This window comes from Lathamus discolor, chromosome 3 (assembly GCF_037157495.1).
Source record: "Lathamus discolor isolate bLatDis1 chromosome 3, bLatDis1.hap1, whole genome shotgun sequence".
Classification (NCBI taxonomy): domain Eukaryota; kingdom Metazoa; phylum Chordata; class Aves; order Psittaciformes; family Psittacidae; genus Lathamus; species Lathamus discolor.
In genome coordinates this window covers 14174149-14198635 of record NC_088886.1, presented here as the reverse complement: position 1 = coordinate 14198635, position 24487 = coordinate 14174149, and the positions used below count along the sequence as shown (strand labels likewise).

The 24487-nt window shown below is 40.1% G+C and overlaps 2 protein-coding genes across 13 annotated transcripts in view; one reads left to right on the top strand and one right to left on the bottom strand.

The window, feature by feature from the left end:
• The window catches only part of FUBP1 (far upstream element binding protein 1), a 36563-nt gene extending 25886 nt beyond the window's left edge, over window positions 1–10677 (top strand). For 2 of the 3 annotated variants that reach the window (XR_010611427.1, XM_065673632.1), the window contains one exon: window positions 9988–10677. Coding sequence is in view for 1 of the 3 variants with exons in the window: in XM_065673632.1 (XP_065529704.1) it covers window positions 9988–10005 (18 nt within the window). In the remaining 2 variants the exon portion in view is untranslated. The remainder of the gene's footprint in view (window positions 1–9987) is intronic. The other variant, XR_010611425.1, reaches the window with a different exon arrangement.
• On the bottom strand, window positions 151–24148 carry NEXN (nexilin F-actin binding protein). Of its 10 annotated transcripts, none has more exons than XM_065673639.1 (14): window positions 24029–24144; window positions 16257–16338; window positions 14900–15091; window positions 14680–14758; window positions 14449–14597; window positions 13045–13086; window positions 11759–11953; window positions 11507–11680; window positions 9262–9447; window positions 4610–4810; window positions 3087–3308; window positions 1842–2027; window positions 1046–1406; window positions 151–946 (listed from the first exon to the last, which is right to left on the bottom strand). In XM_065673639.1, the coding sequence occupies exons 2-14, from the start codon at window positions 16281–16283 to the stop codon at window positions 933–935; spliced, it is 2028 nt and encodes a 675-aa protein (XP_065529711.1). In that variant the 5' UTR covers window positions 16284–16338; window positions 24029–24144; the 3' UTR covers window positions 151–932. The 10 variants fall into 10 exon arrangements, with proteins under 10 accessions (XP_065529711.1, XP_065529714.1, XP_065529713.1 ...); XM_065673642.1 differs by having other exon boundaries at window positions 4610–4807; XM_065673641.1 differs by having other exon boundaries at window positions 16257–16334.
• Between the last annotated feature and the right edge of the window lie 339 nt (window positions 24149–24487).

Sequence of the window (24487 nt, the reverse complement as noted above, 5' to 3'; positions counted from 1 at the left end):
CACATGTTCTTTAATTTAAAATGTGACTATTCATAAAATTACTCCTACAGAAGCTGAAGCTGAAAAACTCAGATGGTGTTAGCTGAATGACATTAGTGTTGATGTCAAGAGGTCTTAGAAAGAAAGAACAGTAGCCTTAAGAAGACAATGTTTAGAGATGCAGCAATTTATTGCATTAAGAAAGAACAAAGATTGAGAAGTTAGGCACTTTTTGAAAATAATTTTCTTAAAGCTTGCTTCCCATCAACTTAAAATATGAGCCTGCCATAGCTGTCACCAACTGTTCCTGTATTATTTAAGCAATGAAAACATTAGCAGTTTTACAAGCAAATGTTGGTACTGTGAAGACTACTACAAGCCTTACTGAGACTGTTTTACTGTTTTTAGTTTTGGATTGTCAGTGGCATCAACAAGGAAGCCCATTTTAAAATAACCAATGCTCTTTAAAACAAAACAACAAAAGCGAGCAGTTACGTAATCTTTTATTCTTTAAAAATAGTACACTCGAGTTTTTGAAAATCATCAACAAGTATTTCCTTTGGCCAGTTCAGTGCCTCTGAGATAAACAGCTTAAATATTCCGTGTTCATGCAAAATATACCAAAAGATTTACACTGCTACACAAGTTTCCAGATTGTGTACTTAGCTTTATACTATTACACAACAGTTGGTCTTCAAATGTGGGAGCACTATAAAAATTTAGCTTTTTTTCTTTAGTTCATCATTCATACACTGATTCCTTCTTTTTAGTCTTTTAATACCAATTTCTGTACTGAGCAAGGAACCTGGACACTCTCACAACTGAAGGTTATTCTTATCTGATGCAGGAATGACAATGCATATCCTTGCTTTCTTTAGTTGGCCCCATCAGAGAAAGAGATGATGTAGTAAGAAAGTTTTGAGGGGAAGAAAGATTCCAGCTAAAGCAGAGCATTAGTAGTCATCAGCTAGAAAAGAAAAGGGTAAGAGAAACAGATAATTAGATTCCGTAATAGGAAAGGTGCAAGAAGAATGAGAATGAAGCAAATGAAAATGCTAACTCTTACTTTCAATGGTAAGAATACAAGTGCTAGCAGATGTGCCTCTGTTGTTGACTGCTTTACACATATATTCCCCTTCATCTTCTGGGAAGGTTTCTGGCAAGTAAAGGCAATAGGTTTCTCCTCTTTCTATATATTGATAGTCCTCAGAGTCCTGCAACATTTCTCCCTCAAACCACCATGTAACTTCAGGTTTTGGTTCTCCAGTAATTTTAACTGTAAATCTCACTGGCTCGCCATCAACAACCGATGTGTTTTTGAGTGACTTCTTGAACCAGGGTGCTCCAGATCTAGCTTGATCCTCCTCATCTTCACAAGTAGAACCATTAATAATGCTTCCCTCCTCTTCTTCTTCCTCTTCCCTTTTCTGTTTTAAAATAAGTTCATTTAGAACATTTAAAGTGGCAATAGCAGTATGCCTGCCAGTGATAACATATTTGATTACAGAAAGTTACCACATTTCTGAGAAGGTGAAATGACCACCTATCCCACTAGATACCATAATGCACTTAATCTAGATACGGAACAAGCGAGGCTGTAATTTTATGGCAAAATATAAGCATAAAAGAAAGAAATCCCATTTTCAGACTATTCAGAGGATACTGCAAGAAGAGTTCATTGTATCTCTGAACGTGTCAAGAATATGTGAAAACACCAAAAGCAATTTTACATTATTGCAGCAGTTCACAGCAGCTGTTAAAACAGCATAATGTTCCTTTTATACCCCTGGCAGTGTTGCCATCAGTGGTAATCAGAAGCTAAGTTAAATGACACTTAGGACTGAGGAAAAGGCACTTTGTACCTTCTGTAATGCGGCATCAATTTCTTTCTGTTCAAACTGCATGCGTAGTAACTTCTGTTCTTCAATTCTTCTCTGTTCCTCTTCTTCCCTGGCTCTTGCCATTTGCTCAAAACGGGCCTTCATGTTTACTTTGTGAGTAAATGGAGCTTCAGATTTCTTAGCTGGTCTCACATCTACCTCATCATCCTTTTGAAGGGGAAATTAAAAAATAGGACTTATTACCTTTTAAATATGTGTAATAATAAATTTGAGTTTTGTAGAGCAGTAGTTCTTAACTGAACAAAGCCATGCAGAGTCCTGTTTTTCTCAGAGGTTTGATGTTCGGTTTGAGATCAAGTCTCTTAATAGCTTATCCCAGAAACAGAGCAAAATACTGGCAAAATAATTTCAAAAATGTTGGGTAGAAAAGTACTCCTAAGGATTTATTTTCATATGAAAGTTGAATACTGTCATGTGGCAATGGTAAATCCTTAGTGACTTGAGTTTTATGCCATAATGTTTGGGGTAGCTTTAACAGCTAACACAGGTTGACCTTATAGAAAAATCATTACAGTGTCAGTCATTAAAAGCTCAAGAATAAAAGGTAGGTGTTGAGTTGATACTGAAGTGACTGACCTCTGTGAATGGGAACCTCAGAATGAGGCTCAGATCAAGCTTGCTGCTGTAAAAAGTTTTGTGCACTGCCTTGTGATAGTCATGAAAGCTGACATTAGTGTTTTGGGTCACAGAGCTTTGGGTTGATTTATTGCTTAGACTGATAGCTTAATTTTGTGTTCTTCCCCTCTGAAAAATGCCAGAGATTCCAGTCTGAGGCATAGATAAGTAGACTTCCTTTTCTGCTCTATCCTGAGAAATGAGTAAAGATTGCAAGACTTGATCTTCAAATGGTATTGTTTTTTGTGTTTTGGTTTTAATTCATACAGTAGAGAATGAATTAGAGTTCAGTAGGAGAAGCAATTAGTGATGATTAACAGAGTAATTCTCAAATATGAATATTCCAAACCCTCAGGCTGGCAGGTTTTAGGTTGTTAATATGCTGAATTGAGGACTTTGAGCAGAAAACAGATGTCTGCTTGACCAGATAATAAACTAGTGCTGTTTCCATCAGGGATGCTGAGGTGGGAACAGGAAGGGAGAAAATAATTTTGGAAATGTGGCAAACTTTCAAAGCAGCAGCACTGTCAACTCCTGGATTATCAGTGTGCAAATTAAGTACATCATTAACATAAAGAGAATGCTATTTACCTCTTGAAATTTTTCAGCTTCCCTTTCTCTTATTTCTTCATCCATCGCCCTTCTCTTTGCTCGCTCTTCTTCAATCTTCTTCTGTATTTCTTCTTGAGACAGCTGTCCTATTTTTTCAAATTTGCTTTTTAAGTTCTTTGCCTGAATAGAACCACTTCTTTTTAGCTTTATTAATTCTTCATATTCTTTGCTTAGCTCGAAAGTTTCACATTCTTCTTCCAGCTGTTCAGAAATTGCAGAACGATTAAGATGAAAAATGCCATAGGTATTTTTACTACCTGTTCTCCCCCAGATAGGTGTAACTTAATACACTTGAACAGTTTTCTTAATTATTTGAAATCAGCATAGACACTTTCTCTATATGTTTTTTTTTGTTGTTCCTTTGTGATTCTCTAAACCAGATACAGATTTTACAGTATCTTGCTTAAATGTACCCTTTGTTTGAAATTGCTTTCAATAAACTGCCTTTCACAGACTCAGAAAACTGGACACCTAGCAATACAAAGAACTTAGTTATCTTGGATCAAAAATTTACCTCTCTGTCTTACTTGCAATATGATATGAAATAACTTTCTAAAATACAGCTACTTTGTTAATTCAGTAAAAAGCAAATGAGATTTCACTATGTTGTGGCTGGAAAAGAAATGTCAGTTCTGGATCTTGTAGTCAAACCCTGTCTGAAGCTGATATTGTTGCTATTTTACACCCTCCTTTTATGACCTCTGACTGACAGTTAAGATGTATATGCATTTTAGTTGGAGGACCCTGTCTCTCCCTTCTTCCCCAGCATGTAATATGAAATTTACTTTGAAAGTTTAGGTGCATAAAGGCTCCAATGTAAGCTGGAGCCTTTATTACTCACTAGCTTAGCTTAGCTTAACAAAAATGTAGTCCTCTAACATTCAAAAGAGAATAATAAAAAATTGCCACCCACAACCAAATTGAAGTGTAAAGTTCATGAACGTGATGTTTTAAACATCTGGTATGCAAAGCAAATTTTGTGTGATTTTTAAGATCAAGTGTGACAGTCTTCAGACCCTTGATACACTGACTAGAAATAAGTTGAGGCCACTCTAATCTTTCCTAATTAGTTAACATCGCATTCCCTTGAGGAAAAGCAAGAATTTTGCTCTTTCTTAATTTCAAGTTTGTATTTTCATTTAGGAACTAGATGTTTCTGCTCTTCTGTTATTGCAAATATTACATAATAGCTTTAGTAATGCTGTAGAATTTTCAGAAGTGACTGTAAAATAACAAGTTCGAAATGGTGTTTTTACTTTTGGGGTGGCAAGGGATAAAAGCATTTTCCTGGTAGACTAGTGATAAAAATATTTTTAAAATGTTGCATAAGATATATATGTTTTTCTATTTTTCATTCTTTTCATATAATGCTAGAAGTACTGATTTAAAATTGCTTCTAAGGGAATATTCAGTTACATTCCTAAACGTTAAGATTTTAATAACTGAAATTATCTATTTACTTTTATTCAGAATATGCATAGCATATCGTTTGATATACAAACCTCTCCCATTTCTTGTCTCAACTGCTGAAATTCTTGCTTCTCCATTTCCAACTTTTGCCTACGCTCCTCTTCTGTGCGTCTCTTTTCGTCTTCCATTTTTTGTCTCAGCAACTCCTCAAAATTAATTTCCAGTTTACCAGGTACAAGAGATTCTTGAGAAAACGTTTTAAACATTGCTGGTGATTCATCATCCAGCACCTGCTGGAAATTGAGAGCATTAATGATACCTGTGGTGAAATCACAGCAGTGCTCAGGCACTCTAGTACATAAGGAAAACAGTATTTTGCCACATCTGCCACAGTAAAATGCAATGTGGGTATTCCTCTAATGTTTTGGGAGGGAGTGTGTTTGCAGGAATGGTATTTGACTTTAGGTCTTATTACAATGCTACACTTTCATAATGAGGGTGAAGGTGATTATTAAAATGCAGTCTTTTTGCAAGGTGATGAGAGGATGTCCCCTTAATGCAGCTTTGGGACCTGAAACTGTTCCCATGTACTTCCCAGACTATCATTACACAAAGTGCTTGTGTTTCAGTGTCACCGCTCTTAACACTGAAGTACATGTAATCTTTTCTTAAGCAAACCGGATTAAATTCCTGTGCTTAAGCAATACTGTTATTCCCAGTAACCAGAACTGAACAGAATTTTCTACAAGAAAGTCTTCTTGTGCACAAATTGATTATACAAAGTTGCGTTTCCAGTTCATTGGTTTGTACAAACCAACAGCAAGGGTTTTCTCGTTTCTGTCCTTTCTCAGGAAAGGTTAGGCTTTCATAGTCATTCCTGAGCAAGTTGCTTATTTTGTAGCTAATTTGTAAGATGGTAGGGCTTAGGAAAGATGAATTTAACTACTTTGAAAAGCAGGAAGTGTAAGAAAAAATACTTTTATCAGACTGAATTTGTTGAAACAAAGTTTTACCAAAACAGGAAACTTTGCTACAAAAATGGCCAGCGAGCATGACAGTCTCTTAAGTTTAAGCAGCAAAGTTAACTTCTTGATAAAACATATATAAATGTATGTTTGCACATGTAACTATGTAAATTTATTAACAGAGATTGACTCGGCAGAAATGTTCTGTGGATAAATGTGAGATTTTTCAGTTTACTGTGTTCATGTCACGTTCTTTGATGCAACGTTGTGGGGTCTTTTTCTCTGCATTTTCCAAGAATAATGTAATTTCTTGTCTGGGGCTCTGCCATCTTTCTAATTTGCTGTCTCTGGAAAGCAAAGCTTGGGTTGCATTAAGTCTTGCATTTGCTCGAACTAAATAGCTAGTTATAAGGTGTTGGGATACAGTTTCCGGAAGCAAGTCCAAAGAGAAGTGTGAACCCAAAAAAGACACTGGGAGATGTTAATAATAGCTCTTCAAATACAAAATTAAAAAATAAAAAAAAATCCCAAGTCAAGAATCAAATAAGAGGAAAAACGGAAATGTAGCTCTGGTTGATACTTCTTTTTCTAGTTCTACCTGAGTTCTCCTGAAGGAGAACTCCTGAAGGAAAACTCTGGATATCTGGGCCTGTATAACTTGACTGTGTAAATCATGAGCTTGAGAGTGTGTAAATTGTGACATAAATCATGGAGGTGAAGCATTGGAACAGGTTGCCCAGAGAATCTGTGGATGCCCCATTGCTGGCAGTGTTCAAGGCCAGGTTAGACTGGGCTTTGAGCAGCCTGGTCTAGTGGAAGGTGTCTCTGCCTGTGGCAGGGGGGTTGGAACTAGATCACCATTAAGGTCCTTCCAGCCCAAAACATTCTATGACTGTATTAGGTCAGATGCTGATCCAGAACTGCATGGTGATGTAGCTTTTGGCACTATTTAATCAGTGCATGCTTGAAAAGCCTTGTTACAAATATGGAAGAGCCCAACATTCCTTAAACTGTAGGCATTCCCACCAGCAGTCATCAGTCAAATGCTAGAAGGAATTAAAGGAGCAAATCTTTTATTCGGGAAAGTGTATTGACTAGCTTTATAAAGAAACAAGCTTTTTCTAAAAGAAATATTCTTTGGCACTCCTTTTTCTCCTTATTGCTACTTACTGCCATTGTAACTTAACACCTTTCACTGCTCTTTGTGCCATCTCAGTTTGTATGTCTGTCTTGACCTGTTTTGCCCATATCTTTTTTTACTTTTTACAGGTCGTTTTTTTTGCCTCAATCCCACTCAAATACTGCTGCTATTCACTATAGATGTCCTTCAGTTTTTCCCTCTGAGTAAGCTTACAGTTGGACTTCAGCCCCCATTCCTTCCATTCTTCATTTGTTTTGCATAATATGAGCAGATTTGTTGCAATTGCATTATGGAGAAATGGAGTCGAGAAAACAAAGCTGTTAACTATTTCCTTTAATGAAAACAGTGCATAGCCCTGTAGCTTTTGGAGGCTAATCACAGCTAAATTGTCTCTTGTTACAATGCATTAGCTCATGTGCTTATCACTTCAAGGAGATATGGAACCTAGGTGGGCAGGAGAAGCATTAATTCAAAATTTACCAATGCATGTATGCGTAAGCGTTAAAAAGCTGTGTATGTGAGCAAACACTAGCAGCTGTCTGCTCTGTATTTTTGAATCACTGAGTTACAAAAAGGCATCAACCCAACTTATTCCTGGTTAAAAAAGGAGGAAAAAAAATCAGCTGAATTTTGTGATGTACAAGCTCCTTGTTGTTGGTTCAATAAATATTTAGCTGTATTTTGTGAAGTGGGAACAGATGGCAGTGAGGAATGGTCCTGTACCAACCACAGTTTGCAGCAGTCAACAAATTTGCAGTTGGAAACAGTGACTGCCAAAAAAAAAGAATATTTTTTTTATCTGTGCTAAGACAGATTCTTTATGCATTCTCTAACAGACTGTCAGGGGTGAAAGATGAATGCTTCAGTCTGAAAGTGATCGCCTTGGTGGTGGGAAGCATGGAAGTATGAATGCAGAAAAACTAAACATGAAAGAGGGAGATCTTTCTGAAAGGAGGTGGTGGTTGGTTTTCCAGTAACAGTATTGCTACTTCTATGTGTGTACACTTTCAAATCTAAAATGAATCAACATGAAAAAGGTTCTATAACTACGTAATTTAAATGCTTAAATAAAAATTGTGTGATATTTTGCTACTTCTGAAAGAGATTACTAATATGTTCTTAAAATGTTTAAATCTGTATTGCTGCTACAGTGTGTAGCTGTGGAAAATAGGGAAAGCATGGTCTTACATTTTTTTGTTATAAGTAACACACTGTTCATATTCAAGATGCTGATTAACAGAAAACTTCAAACATGAAAATGTAAAAATACGTTTTCAGTTAATTTCTTAAATCACTGAGCATTTTCACTGTCTGCAGTTAGAGTGCAGTCATAGACTCTGTTGCATCTAACAGATTAAACCCTGTTTAATCGGTGATATTTTTCTTGACTGGACACTTGAGCTTAGGTTCTTGCTACATGGAGGCAGAAAAAAGAGGTTCTCAAGAAAGCAGGAAGAAAACAGAGGATGACACATTCTTTCTTTGCTTTTCTTTTTTCTTTGTCTGCTGGCTTTTCATAATGTCATTGAATGGCAGAAGTCCAGTATAATCATATAAAGTTTTGTCTCACAAGCATTGCTTTGAGTGATGAAGAAAATGCTGCTAGTTAGGCAGCTGATCTTTTCCAATAAAACCACAGAGAGGAATGTAGGAAGACACTGCCAGATGACTGGTTTATTCCACAGTTCTGTATGGTGGGTCTTGCCCTTCCTTTTGAAGCAAATACTTGGGTTTAGGTGGTATTTGTGTAATTTAATACTGTGTTTCTTAACCACCACCAGTAAGTAACTGGCTTATATCCAAAAGTCTTCAACAACTTGAAGTTGTTGGAATAGGCATGAAGAATACAGTGAAAAACTCCATGCTCGTTATTTCTTAGAATAATAATGTTGCCACTTTCTGAAATTGGGCATCCTTCTCTGCTTTAGCTGGTGCCAGTATCTCAGTCTTAGATCCCTGAAAATTTTTCTTCAGTGGAATCTTAACCCAAATTTTAGAAGTCATTGCATATCACAGAAATCTGAATGTGTTTAAGGAAGATCCATATTACAAATTGTTCTAATGGTAAATGCTACAAGTTAGGGGTTTTTTGTTTCTCTGAATAAGCAACAAAATACAATAGAAGTATCAGCTGACTTCAGCCTCTTAATTTTTCCTTCCCAAAGGACCACAGATGTCTAGAAAATTCGTACTTGCAGTGGGCATTTCTCTACTATGCCATTAATTAGGCTTTAGCTAGTAAGAGCTCATTGGTGGCTACCCTATAAAGGCACAGAGATAAATTTGGGGAAGTAAGAGGAATTGCTTTTCCCAAAAAAAAACCAAACCCTACTTGTGAAAACAGTCTGCTTTCTAAATTTGTTGTATTTACCATAATCATACCCATTGGACACGATATCTGGTTTTGACTAAATTATTTGAAATCCTTTCTAGGCTTGCTGTGAGGAAGGATTTTTCTGTGATTTTTGGTAAACGAACTCGATTAGTTTACCCCACCACCTTGTAGTAAGTACTGAGGTAAACTAATTACTGAAGAGTTGAAACATGCATTCTTAACTGTAGTTAGAGCTTTTCCATAGAGCCGCTTTAGAGTTACTTAGGTAAAAACTAAATTATATACTAAACACAAATGCCATACCATGTTCCTCCTTGCTTCAGCAAATGCTCTTTTTTCTTCTTCAATGCGTCGTCTTGCATCTTCTTCTGCTTTCCTCTTTTCCTCTTCTCTCCTCTGTCTTTCTATCTCCTCAAAACTGAGTCTGAGTTTACCAGGACGGAATTCTTTAACGGAATTTTCAGATTCTTCATCATCACCTTCATTTATCTTCAGAGAAAAGGGAGAGGAATAAATAGAAAGGACTTTACCCAAACATGACAATATTCTTTATAGTAAATAGATATTTCATTCAGTCTTTTCTGACCTTTCATAATTATACTTTTCTCCGGGGGGGGGTGTGGGGGGTGTGTATATTGAGAGTTTGGTTCCCGTAAGAAATATTTTAGTCTTGGTTTTAGCCAGGGGAAGGAGAAAAGAAACATTTTGGTAACCTATATGTAGCTTCTGTAATTCCTAAAAATCTGTTGAGTGTTTAATTCAAAGAATAATGTGTTATAATGAAAAGGCTGAACAATTAAGTATGTATTTTACAGTCTTGGGATGGATAATTTACTCTAAATCACTTTTCTTTACACCTCTTTAATAGACCTTTATGCTGTCAAGTCTTTTTGTTTGCATATAAATTGTTTTCACCATTGCAGTTACCAGTTAAAAAAATGCTGTAGAGTTTTATAGCAAAACTAAATCAATTAACACTTTGCTATTACCCCAGACTGAAATTTTTTTTCTTTTTTCTTTTTTTTTTAGACATTTAATCATCACTGAAAAAAGGGAACTGAGATACTCTGATCTCTTCACTATTGCTTGTCTCCAATAACACTTATCTGCAGAAAGAAGGCTGTGGTTTGCAAACTGCAATCAAGAACAAAAGACTGAACCATCTTCAGAAGACATCTTGGATTTCTTTTGGAGTACAGAAGTTGTAAATTATATTACTTGCTAATAAATGCAGATACAGTGGGAGACATGAACAAAACTTCAGTAAGAACAGCCAGCAACTTTATTAAGTTCTCTCTTCTTCATTTTTTTCCCTGATCTCTTTCACCAGCATCCCCTGTCCAACCCCAAATAAACAAGTGCATTATTGACATTGTCAAGGTTATTGGTGTGGAATGGTTAAATGATTTATTCGAGGTGGGGGTGGAAGAGTAAACTACAATTTAGGTACCTACCTAAACCTAGAACTCTCTCTATTTGGACAAGTTGGGAATTTCAGAGTTTCAGCTTTCTCAAGGTTCTGTGGTTTGATTATATTTTTTTCTTTTTTTGAGAATATAAACGTCTAGAATGTTTTTTAAATGTAGTCAGCATAGTGATCTTGAGCTGTTTATCCAAGAATGTTCAATCATAGTTATTATACTCTGTTTAAGTTTGCAAATTTGTAAAAATAATATTTTCAAAGATGTAATGAAAGAATAAAATCTCTTTTCTCATTCATCTTCTTTGTATGTGAATTACAACCAAGTCATAACGATCATAATTGTACACGGGAAAGATATTTAAATACAGAACTTTAAAAATGCTTTTGGAATATAGTGAAGTGAGGAAATACAGAACAAACTACCTGGTATATCTTACATTAAGACTAAGTACGTAACTCTTGGTATAATCAAAGAACAAACTATAGCGAGATCTGTTTATAATTGATCTAAAATAAGTGTGGTTTATGATATAGAACACATATAGAGGCAGTTTTGCAAGCAATATAAAACAGGATCTGTAGGCTACATTTCTGACAACTTGGGGCTTAATCTAGTAATTTCTGGTACACTGTTGTTCATGCTGGTACATACAAGAGAGCCGACTGTCTTTTTTACCTTGCTTCATAAGAGCAAGGTTGTAATGGATGTATTTATCATAAGTAAATATGGGAATAAGAAATAGTATTCTGTTACTGCGGAATGTCTTCATAAAAACTGGTTACTGACACAGTTGAAGCATTAGTTACAAACAAAACAGACAACTGGTTATCTTCTTGAGGGTCTACTGCTTGGGGTACTACAAAGTGTAGACATAAAACCTGCTAAGGTTGCTGGCAGACTTAAAACACATGAATTTCGTGGATTTACTAAAAGAATGTCAAGTGTTATCTCGTGGTTACTGAGTTAGAGCTAAGGTCAAAAATACATCTTTCAGAAATATATTTTTAGACTCTTAAAACCTGCAATATAGTAAAGAGTAAGAAAAAAGAAGAATCAGATAAAGAATGTAAAAGCATATCCTAATGTAAAAATTGTGTAACTACATGAACAAAGCATGCATTTACCATTCGCTGCCTAGCTTCCTCAAAGGCACGTCTTTCCTCTTCTAAACGCTGTCTTGCTTCTTCCTCTGCTTGCCGCCTTTGATTCTCCTGTCTTTGTCTTTCAAGTTCTTCAAATGTCACTTTCAGCTTACCAGGGGACAGAGACTCTGGAGTTTTGTTGTCTTCATTTTCACCCTGTATAAGGAAAATAAAATTGTTATATCTTAAATAACAGATATTTATTTCTTACATATTTTTAGATGAGTGGTTTACCATGACATTTGAAAGGCACTTGCTTTCCTTAAGGGATGGGGTTTGTTCCTCATATTTTAGCTTCATTTCTTCATCCTGTCTCTCTCTTTGTTCTGCTCTCTCCTTTCCTGTGTTCTCAAAGTTTATTTTCATCTTCCCAGGTGTTTTGGTGGGTTTTACAGGCACTACTGTCACCAGTAGTGATTCATCCCCTTCCTGTCCAAAAAGATATTTATTTAATTTTCATAAAGCTTGACTTCAGACTCATTTTTTACTAAAACTTTTTTCACCTGTGTGCACCATACCTTCCAAAAGAATTACTTGTATTGAGTGTTAACCACAAGAATAAACCCATTTGCCTGTCACAGTCGCTAGTTTTCTTGAAATTCCTGAAGAGTATCAAGACTGCATTACATTTTAAACATAACTGCTGGCAAACTCCTTGATCTCTACATATTTTCGTTAACAGTATTCATAGTTTGCAGAAGAACAGGTGGAATTTTGATTATATCACAATTGTAGCCACAGTCTACTTCCAGCCTTACATTTAATATGTAAAGGAAACACTGTGGTTGGAGTAAGCTAGTAGTTCTGGAGGCCAATATGTAATTTGTCAGGCAGAGTAATTTTTTCTGAAGGATGTTGCTGCTACAATGCTATTTTCACAACTTACTTGCCAAATACATTTTACCCTTTCCTGCCCCGCCCCCCCCCCCCCCAAATACCATGATTGACAGGGATATTGAACTTAAAACTAACAGGGGTTTTTTTTTCTTCCCCAAAGCTGTTGTACGAATGTGATTTTCTTGTGTTAGTGAAAGACAGTAGGACATTTGGACCTAGCTTTTCAAAGCAAACATTTACAAGACTTAAAATCCAAACACATACAGTAAATTAGTCAATTGAAAAGAAAAAAAATGTTAACTGAGGTGTTCGAGCACCTGTATATGGACAGGATCCCCTTTTAATTTCAGGTTTAAGGCAAAGAGCTTTTAAGATGGTACTTTCCAAAGCCAGAGGACTTGGAGTATCCCTGCCAGTATACCTCAGATTCCCTCTGGTAGCTTTGAATATATTTACATTTTAGATGTTTTTAACTAATCACAAAGTATTCACAGTGCAGACTCTATTTCAAACTGAAATAAATTGACTTAAAGCAGACACGATTCCATATACTTCAACAATTTGTTAGCTCCTTGGTTGGATTTCAGTTAGGTATTTGTGTGCCGTTTTCCCAGCCCAAATTACAATAATAACACAAAGTGAATAAAAATGTAGGTGAACATTTCTTAAAAAAATCTGATTACCTCAGCTGCTGATTCAGTTCCCGTATTGTTAAAGTCATCAATCTATTAAATGAGAATTTCATATGATTACATTACTTTGGCTCTTTGCCTTAGATTTGCAAACACAGAACTGGAAATTCTTTTTGTATCACCAGTGATACATATGTAGCACTTAAATTCATAGAGATGATCATGATTGAACGTTTGTTGGAGTACTTCACATAGGTTAGCTTGTTGAGGAACAGGGAACATAAAACATCACACAGAAAGTAAGCTAAAGCATTCTTAACTCTTTGGTGGTGAACTGTTAAGATTTCTTAGAAGGGTACTTTCGATGTCCATTCTTCATTTAAGCATTCCAAAATTGTGTAAGAAGGAAAAAAGCTAAAGCAAGCTCATCGATTATTACTGATCCAAGGCATGTTGTCATCCCCCCAGCTCCTGCAAAAAGCCTACTGTCTTCGCTTTATATGCTCTTTGCATGTTAGTGTCTAAACCTAACATACTTTCTAAAATTCTGCATATGTACTTCTGCCTTACAGACTAGATTAAATATATGCTAGAGATATTGCCAGTTAAAAGTACAGTGTAAGCAATGTTAAAAGTCTTAGTAGAAAATACTGTCCAAGTCTTTCTTGGAAACTGGCTCCTCCTGTAACCCTCTTTCTTTTCTTACAACGAAACCAAAGCCAAATTAAGAACTGCTGTCTTTTGGTTAAATAAAAATCTGCTTATGGTTATAGTCTATCATTTAGATGCTCACTCACAGCAGTATTCACAGCACTGAGGAAAATTTACAAAAGGAATTAAATAGGATACCCCAATGCAAACTTCTACAAAAGGCAAGATTTACTTTCTCAGCATTAACAAAAATTGGATTCTCTTCATGTATACATAGATACGCAATAAAAATTCACAAACTGGCGAACAAGTAAAACATGATCTGGATCTTCATGATTTATGATTTGTAGTGCATTAGTACCTCCTCATTTTTGCCTGCCAGTACAATTTTCCTATTGCTTGCGTTAGTTCATCTGTCACTGAACTGTACTCGCTGACGCATGAGCAAAATTTGTCTAAGGACTGGTAAAATACAAGAAACATTTTCAAATTAGTTTAGAAAATTCTATAAGCCCTTGTATGCCTGTGACACCAAAATTTGTGCCTGATTCTCGTTCCTATCGGGTTTCTGCCTGCCTGGTTTCATCTGTAACTCAAATTTAGTGCTTTAAAAAATAGTTACTGTAAAGAAGCGAAGATGAAGATTCTCTGAATATTATCCCCCCCTTCCATCCCATTGAACATCTCTGTGTAAATCACTGCTAGCAGAAATCTCAAGATTGGATCTTTCTGATCAAGACAACTTTTTTTCTTGTGGTGACTGTTTACAGTTATGTCCCGACCGTTGTGAGCAGGTGACCATACCTCCTGCGCCTTTTTTGCTAATTCTCTTTGGATTTTTCTTTTCTCAATCATATCTTGTTCAATTCTGCGCTTTCTTTCTTCTTCCATTCTTTTTCTTTCTTCTTCTTGCCTTTGCTTCTCCATTTCTGCAAATTTGCCTTTAACTGTTCCTGTGAATATGAAATGCACAGTTCAGTAGTTACATCACGTATCTAGTGAATTATGTGGCCTTTAAAGGCAGGTCTCTCTTACCTATCAGCTTTGGAACATAACCTTTTTCAATTTTAGATTTTGCATCATCATCTTCATCAGATCCAAGCAGTTCCTTCATCTAGTTGATGAAACACAGAAAGTAAATTGTCTTTAGACCTTAAATAAAATTCTGATATTACTGTCTAAAAATAATGTGAAAATATTTTCACATATAATATTGAATATTAAAACAACACAAAGTATTTGCAAAGAAAATAACCTCCTGCTTTCTCCTGTTCCATTCTCTCTCTCTAATATATTGTTCTTTTCTTCTTTGCTTTTCATCTCTAGATCTCCTTTGATTTCTTTCTTCCCTTGCTTTCTGCATAGCTTCAAATTTATCCTTTACATCCCCCTTGTGAAGCTTGGGCACATAGGACTTTTGGACGGGTTTAGATGAAGAAAGCAGAATCTTGGTGAAGATAAAGAAGAAATGAAGATAAGAAAAAGAAAATTGAAACAGATGGACAGAAATATTCTGATAGTTTGGATTAGGAAGAATGTAAAAACGTAAAACAGAAGTGCATTTGGAATTATGGACTTTGTGCCACTAGCTGTCATCAGTTAAGCAGGGTTTTATTCATTCATAAACGGTAATAAATACTGAAAATCCCAAAACAACATTTAGCCTTGTATTAATCTTAGGCTGTAAGTAACTGTAATGAACAGCTAAATAATTAAGCATATGAACTTTGTGAAGGTACATTTTCAGTTACCATGTATCTGAATCTGTATTCAAATACAGATTTATACTGCTGGTTTTGATCATAAGCAGTCACTGAAAAGCCTCTCTACCCCTAATATTTAAAACAGTTATAAAGACAGACATATGGTAGAGTATGTACGTTTTCTTCTGAAACATTTCAACAGCCATATGGTTTTGAAATAAATAGTGGTACTTGTTAATTTAAAATTTCCAATGCATTATATACTTTTTCTTCAAATATTTAGAGAAACTTGGAAATCCATCACTTTTATGTTGTAAAGTGCCAAGATCACTGGACTTGCAGGACTCTGACACTGAGACAGCTAATGGACGCTTCTTTGCCAATGCTTATCCTGCACATGCCCAAATAGAAGAAGTTCAGTAAGCGAAGTTCCCACTTTTCAGAACTACTGTGAATTTTTCTCTCTTCTTACTGTAATGACTCCAGGAATGTTCTCAATATAACAGTGCTGAAATAAACGGCCGAAAACATTCCATGCTTCATATTTTCCATCTAAACCGATAGGTTTTGTTCCTGTTGCTCAGTAGCCTAATGTTTACAATTTAGCATTACATGTGAATGTGCCCAGAATTTCCCCCCAACGTTTAAAGTATCTTAATATTGTGTTACCTTTCTTTTGCCTTTCTCCTTTATGTTTTTTAATAGCATTAAGAATATATTTCACAGATTCCATCAAATCAGACAGTCTCATTAAGTGACATCCAAGTGCCCTTCCATTATCTTAAAATAACAGCAATACCAGCAGATTTCCAGTATAATTGTCTTTTACAATTGCATATAATTACTCTTTTTGCAAGCATTAGCTGTAAATTACTACATTACTTCAATTACTTTAAAATTGGTACATACCTCAGTTTTCTGTGCAATGTCATTCATGGCTACTGTATTGTGTTCTGCACCTAGTTTGTTTAAGATTGCTTTGGGTTTCTACCTGAAAGAAACAGTTGAAGTTATATTCCTTTCTTTTCCTTTTAAATGATGCTTTAACCATCTTCCAGTAAATAAGTTTGCACAGGCTGAAACCAATGTATCACAATTTCATTTGGTCCTTTGAGGCTTCTGAAGACATGAATAGGTTCTAAGTGTGCAACAGTAATTAAAAGAACAAGCTTATGATTCTCTACGCATGCTACATATCTTAGATACTGGGTTTTAATTTCCAGTTATTCTTTTTTATAAAGGAGACTTTGAGCCAAGCTCTGGCTGCCCTGGCTGATGTGTTGCAAAACTCTTCTCAGTGCTCATGCTAGCAGAAAGGAATGTGCTCTGCACCTCTGCCGCTCCACTCCAGTTTGACTTGTGAGCCAGTGAGCTCAGGTTCCACGACGTTTGCAGAGTGCTCAGGCCAAAACCCCCACGGCCTCCTGGAGATGCTGCTTTGCCTTTGTACAGCTGGCAGGAGGAAAGATGGCCCATGGCTGGGGGAACCTACCTGGATATCAGAGATGCAGATGGATCTCCCGCCTGGGTGAATGCTCTTGCTTGACTCCCAGCCAGGCTGGCACCTCTCTTCACCCAATATGGGAATACAGAATAATGCTTTCTTTTCTCCTAGGGCTACTCTAGGAAACACTAGTGCTAAAAACTATGAAATCAATTAGGTGAGCCACATACATACCTTAAAGAATTTGTATCATTTAATTGTGGGCTGGAAATGGCACCGCATTTTTAAAGAGAAAAGTGTTACAGATTTTAAATTATGCTGTTTTTCTTAGGAACCCAACAGAAAGGCACTTAAGGGTCAGGACAAGCCTTTTGCCTTCCCCCGGGTTTTTTTAGATCATGAGAGACTGTGGGATGAGGGAAATCATTGCTGTCATTGTACTGTACCAATGCCCTGAGTCCCAGGCAAGCCTAAAAAGTCAGTGTGCCAAACATAGAACAGGTTAGGGTTGGAAAGGACCTTAAGATCATCTAGTTCCAACCCCCTGCCAGGGGCAGGGACACCTCACACTATAAACCATGTCGCCCACGGCTCTGGGTGCAGACAAACAAACTCAAGGGCTCAAAGTAAAAAGGCTAGAAAAGTAGCTTGCTACAGGAAGGAACTTCTCACTTGTGGTTTAGAGGAACTGAAGTCAGGGCATCTCATGATCTGGAAAGTTAAGTTCTTAACAGGCCTTGGCCGTTACATTCTCTAATTCTTGATCACAAACATTGTAATTTTTATGTGGTGTTAAAAATAATTATCATTAAAAGTTATTTTCATATAAGCTCTTCAAAAGCACCAACATCATAAATGCTACTCGTGCTGCTGTAGCTGTACAGATTGAATGAGATTCTTAGATACCTTGGGATGTTTTTCCAAACGAAAGGAGTAGCAACATATAAAACAGGAGCATTTAGCTACCAGTCCCTGCCCTGGCTTATAAATTTCAAACTCTTCAAATTCAGCTTCAACAGAGATGTTCTGTAAAACTTGGATGTTCCTTTTCAACAAACGAGTACAAAAAGTCATTCCCCCCAAACCAGAGTGACAAATAGCTAATTTCTAGACTGACAGGAATCCAAGACATTACAGTTCATCACTTACGAACACATGAACATAAAATTACTAAGTGTTAGCTCTTATTTAGACTTTCAGACTAGCAATAGCATGTTAAAAACCTGTTGTGTCTAGAAAGACAGATAATTGTACATCTGCTTACGTGCAATTAATTGCAGGAAGAAAGTTATGAGTCTAAGAAAGGCAAATAACTTAACTAGCATCCTTGTGGGCTCAAGGTCCCTACACACTTTAACATGCATCTGTATACTGTGCAGTTGGGTTTGCACTTTGTAAACTTTAGCTTAATTCATGTGTGTAAGCAAAATCTCCACTGCTCAATATAACCTTAAAACTAGTTAAAACCTTTTGACCTCTTCATTTTTCTAAGCAGGTCTTAGAGAAGTTCTTTTCTGTTCTCTTCTTTTGCTATTCTTCTTTAAGTTTTTCTTCACTACATGTGGCTTGAGAGCCCATAGCCTTATACTTAAAATGCAGAAGCTGAATAAGAGATTTACTGCACAAACCCATCAGAAGACAAAGGAACATCAGGCGCTAGTACAATTCATGCACTGAAGTAGCCAGGGACATAGAGACTTTCCAGCCTTCATACAGGGCTGGAGCAGAAAAGTAAGCCCCAAAGTTCATCTTTCACAAGGAATTCCATTTCACCTAAACACCTCAAGTGGAGTTTGCTGCTAACCTTCACTAGAACATACCCTGTGTCTATATGACTTCATCTTAAAGTAATGTAAAAAATTACTATTCTAAAGTCTGATTTGCTTATTATGTGCAATTTACTGTAGGAAGAAGATAAAGAGCTGAAGAACACAATTTAGCTTTTGAGCTTTTGGATCAACTTTGTCTTGAACCCTTCTGATAGCTCCAACTCCCTGAACCCCTTGACAGTGTCACCAAGATCGCTGGCAGCAGCGAGACCCCCCCCTTCACACAACGAATCTGAAAGCTTCTTTAAAAGTGCAAATGTTGCAAGAAATTTTCTTTGCAAATTCCTGCTGTCTGAACTCCCAAAAGTGTGCCAGTCCAACAGGTTGTGTGCCATAGAGATGGCTGATACATTTCTGCCTTTTGGAATACTGCCATAACTGCTATTACTTTAGGCTACTTTCCAGGTCTTTGGCACCACTACCTCTTAATATGCTTGAAGGTTTGCCAGCTGGCTCTAAGACACTTTGCATCTGCAAGTCACTCTACCTCCACCTTTGATGCTAAAAGATACGGATATAAAGCAATAGGGCATTACTGAACATGGCACCACCCATGTTTGCACTTTGGTCAACCTTGAGCAGCAGCAGGACCCTGCCCCAGGCACCTTTCAAGGCAGATGAGTGATTTCCAACAGACAATCCAGAATCTTCATGAAAAGAAGAAGTACTCCTTCAGATTTGGCTTGGGTCCTGAGGCAAGGATCACTGCTTCAGGACCAACAAAAGCAGGTTGAGCCTGTTATGTATCTGACTTAGCATTAGAAGAGGATCCACACAGTCAATTTGTTGCTGCTGAGAGAACTGAAATGGCTAAGCCACGTCCTGACACCTACCAGTCATGAAAGAACAGGGCCTTCATCATCTACCAATACCTTTGCCTGAAGTATGTGGTCATAAATTTTCCATCCCAAGAAACCCTGACTGACTAATTCCCTTTTGAGATGAACTAGTTGTATTTTTAAGTTGCATACATGTATATTCGTGGTTTCTAGTACAGATTTTCCCATCTAATACAAATAATGCTTACTCTTAGAGGCAACAAGAGTTTATTTGTATATGTACTTAACTTCAAAAGAGATCTGTCCTATTATGAAGCTGTCCAGTCTGACGATTCATTCTCATATTTTCTTTTAATTTCCTGAGATCAACATACCCCAGTAAAAGCTGTAAGAGCTCCTCACTGACTGCTCCCACCCAGAAAAATCCCAGATTACAATGTCAGACATACCCACGATCACAGAATTAATTCAGCTTGTTACTAGGCTCTTCTTTGCCTGTCTCAGCACTCTAACATTCGCCTGACACTAGTCCTTATTTTTTATCTTCCCCATATTTCACCTTCCCCATAATGAAATGAAATATCTCAGGAAGTGTTAGTCTGGGGTTATAATGTTAATACTGAAAGTAAAAGGCTGCAGTTTGACTTTCAAGAGAGGTCTACAGTGAGATTTTTTCCTAGAAGAGAAGTTTAAACTCCAATCCTTTGACCAATGGTCCTACCTCGGAAACTGAGTGGAAGAGAAAATGACATTACTCAAATGACTCAGCTGGTTGTAACACAGAGAGTGAGCTCTAAGACGTTTCAAGTGAAAATTTAACACAAAACCAGCAACATGCAGAAAACCGGGCAACAGATTAGAAATACCCTGCAAAAGAAAACAGACTGGTTTCAAGCATCTTATTTGTTTGCTGTAAACGAGTGAGCTGTCACTTTCAACAGGTCTTGATGAGTTATGGTCATAGCACTTCTTCAACTTTTCACGCAGACTTCCTCAAACCTTACTGCAGGCAAAATAATCAAACAAAGAAAACCATGAAGGGGACAGACCGTTCGATGATGCACAGGTCCCCAAATCCGTATCCTTAAATTGAATTATTTCCATTCTGAAAGGAGGTCAGAGTCCTCAGCTGATCAAAAACCATTGTACAGCTTTAATCAGACAAAACCTCCTCCCATTAATAATAAAATCCCCCTTTGTTAGAAATCATGGAAGTTCCTGATTTTCAGTAGGATGATTAACATCCTCACACAAGACATGGAAAAATACCAGCATTTTCCTGAATACTACCCTTTACAATAGGAGTGCGAAGTCAGGACTTTAAATAAAGTCCAGTTCCTCTGCGGTTTCTCCTTTCGGGAGGCCCCCCTGCTGTCCTATAGCTACTGTGAGTTATAAATAAGCCCTTCGCAGCACAGCCTAAGTTACGTTTACCATCTGTCTCCTCTTTGCAATCTACTTGCAGGGAAGACTCCATTATATAAGAAAACCATATTGTGAGAGCTGGAAACTCACTACTTGCAGCCAAAACACTCAGGAGAGGAAAACACAGCCTGCTGTGTTAAAGTGTTTAAGAAAATATTAAGCAGAACTGGGAGGAGGAGGGGAAAGAGAGCCATGTCCATCATTTATGTCCTTACCGTAACTGGTCTGGAATGACACCAACAGTTGTTGTACTAAATTACAGATACTAAAGTAGATACTAAAATTATCACGCATGAGGGAAGATTCTGAACCAGCATGAACCGTCAGCTCCACTGAAGCCAAGGAGTGAGGACAACTAACACCAGCTGCCTAAACTTCACGTCTTGTAAAGCACAAGATACAAAGCTACCTCCACTCGCTTGTATTCCCTTCATTAAGTCTTTCTAGTTACAGACTAGACTGCTTACCAAGCACTGGCCCACATAATTCAATTCTATGCACAATATTTTCTTCAATCTTTAATTTTATTTCCCTTCAATATTTATTGAGAGTCTCAGAATAGTTCTTGCAGGTATGATGTCATTGTTAAAATGCATTCATTATTAAGGATTTTGTCTATGTTTATATGACTAGAAATACTTTTAATGTACAGAGCCGGGCAGTCCAACTGCTCTGTTAAAAAATTGTATCATCTTTCTCTGTAGAAAAGGTCTGTTTGTTAATTTCTCACTCTCTTCAGGTACTATTATGGGGTACATAGGCTCCAGAGCAAACATAGTGGGGCTGAAACACTGCTCGGTTATAGGGAAGCCCTGCTGAGATCTTCTGGCCCAAGATACCACATTCCAAGATATCCACTGATCCTAATCATGGGTGACAGTAAATTGTGCACTGAGGTCTCCAAGAAAAGCAGCGTTCTGCCCCGTGCCACAGCTCCTCCATCCCCCGCTGCGTCACAGCGGCTGAAGGGAAGCGGTGTGATTTGAGCTCATCTCCTGTCCACTGACAGGGCTGCAGGAACCAGGGTACTGAAATGTGGGATAAAATGCTGGACACGAAGAGCTACTGCAGCCTGCCTCCTCCCTTCTGCAATGGCAGGACACAGCCTATCTGCCTCTTCTCCGAAATCCCCACGGTCAGCTCAGACTGCACGCTGTGGTGGTCACTGTGCCTGCGCTGTGCTTCTGCCACAAAGGAGCCGTCTCCTGGCTTCCTGGAGCTGCTTCCACCTGACCAGCCCCACTCTCCTGGTAATGCTGATGCCTGCAAGAGCCAGACCGTGTGTAACACCTTCATGTGAGCGGGTATGGCTGCCTTTGGTGCACAGCAGAGGGTCACTCTACTGTTGCTTCCCAAACCGCTCTTCCACTGCCCTTAGCCTTCCTCTTTGTTCCCCCATAGCTTCTAGAGGGCTCACCATGGCACTGTTCCTTGTCAAAGGAGTTTCAAAGGTGAATATCCAAGCATGGCAAATGACAGGTTGTTTGACTTCTTCCGCTGAGGAAACTACTCATTTGAAACATTCCAAATGCACTTACAGAGGGTATTTCTTAGGCACGTCTTAAACCATCTGACCAGTTCTTGTATTTCACCAGGCTGTGCTTCTGCATCCACTGGACATACTCTCATGCTTCTGTATGTTCCTTAATACGCGTGGCCCTCTGGAAAGCCTAACTGCTATTTTACAATTTCATTTCAATGGACAGAGAGATCTGAGGTCTCTTTAGGACCTGAGCGCGGAGGTTTGAGTAGCGCCTTGTCTGGTTTCCAAATTACTAACTCGTTTCATTAAACACGGTCCCGCAGCTGTTCCTTGTGTCAGCACAAGCCCTGTTTACCTAACACAAGTAAATACATAGTTTGTAAGCTGCCACAGAGAGCCAGTACTTTCTCCCCAGCCACGCTGTCCCGCAGTCACCACCTCAGTACGGAGCAGAACCCACAGACGCATCCGCACGCCTTCGCCGCGGAAGACCCCACCGCCAAAGCTGAGCCCCTTTCGGCGCAGACGCGGTTCACCAGCAAACGGCGGTTCACGCCGACTTTTATTAAGCGCACGGCCCCGGGAGGCAGCCCCGCTCCCCCGGCCCCTCGCACGCAGCGTTACCGCGGCCCGGGCGCTCCCCGCCGCCGCCGCTCGGCTCCGCAGCGCTGCCCGGCACAAGCCCCCCCTGCGGTCGTTTCCATTCACCTCAGCTCCGAGCCGCCCGCAGCGGCCGCGGCGCCGAGCCCCGGCCCCCCCCCCCCCCACAACGGCCGTGAGGGTCCCCCCGCCCCGGGGCTGGCGGCGCCGCAAGCGCGGCTCGGCGCATCCCGTTACCGCCCGCAGGGGGCTGCGGCTGCCCCTCAGCCCGGCGCTGCCCCGGGCGGCCGCCCCGACCGAGGGGGCCTTGCCGGCGGCCCCCGCCCGCTGCGGCCGCTTCTCCCGAGGCACCTCGGGGCTGCCGCTCGGCTCGGCCCGGCCGCCAGCGGCGGGTCCGGCCAATGCGCGCCGCCGCACAGCGAGGAGCGGTGCGGGCCGGGCTGGGCTCTTCAGGGAGCGACGCGGGGCGGGCAGCCCGCCCCAGCCCTGCTCCCCGGCGCGGCCGGCGGAGCCGCTCTTACCTGCGAGCGCTGCCCCGCCGCTGCGGCTCGGCGGGCTGCCTGCGGGCGGGCTGGCGGCTGCGGAGCGCCCCTTGGCTGCGGCCGCCGCTCCGGCGAGGCAAGTTTCCATAAAAGTCGCGACGCGCGGCCCGCGCCCGCATTCCAGGCGAGCCCCGCGCAGAGGCAGCTGTCCCGTCCCGTCCCGTCCCGTCCCGTCCCCTCCTGCCCTGCCCCAGCTCCCGGCCCCGCTCGGCCCCGGCCCGGCCCCGCGGCGCGGCTCGCCATGGCCGGCCCCTCGCCGCGGTGGGGGGCACCGCACAGCCCGGCCGCGCCACCCCGCTCCCCCCGCCGCGGGCAGCCGCCGGGCCAACAGGCTCATTTTGGGCTGGAAGCACCGCGGAGCTATGAACGACCGGGGCACGGAGGCCGCTCCCGGCTAGCGCGCCCCTGGCCGCAAGGTCCGTGCCGCAGGGCAGCGGCCGAGCCGGGACCCGCAGCCCCGCAGCCCGCTATTAGAACAGAGCTGACCCGGCCGCGGCTGCTCCCGGGCCGCGTCCCCGGGGATCACCGCCTCGGGCGGCGGCAGCGCCCCGTCCCCCGCGGCCGGCCGTCAGCACGTACCTGCAGCCGCCGCAGGCTCGGCCGCGAGCCGGAGCTGGCGAGAGGCGCGATCCGCGCCGAGAGCGCTCCCCCGCCGCGGTGTCCTGCCCTGCCCTGCCCTGCCGGCGGGCAGGCTTTATACCCCCGGTGGCCTGGTCCTGGGTCGTCTATGGCACATGGAGAGCAATCGACTAATAATAGTAATGTGACAGTTAGCTGATGGAGCGGAGAGGAATCTAGCTAGTGCCAGACGGGCGAGAGGGAGAGCCTGTCTGCTTTGAAACAGCCTTTCTCTGGAAACTTTAGAGGCAGAAACATGACTTTATTACATCAGAATACATTCCTTTTCCTGCTCAAAGATGACTTGTTTCCTACACGTACAACTGCAAAGTCTCCAGTGCAGAACTTTCCTCTTCCTGTCCCACTTGTACTGTGTCTATCATGCTGGAGCCTAACTTCCAGATGGATTATTAGGATGAC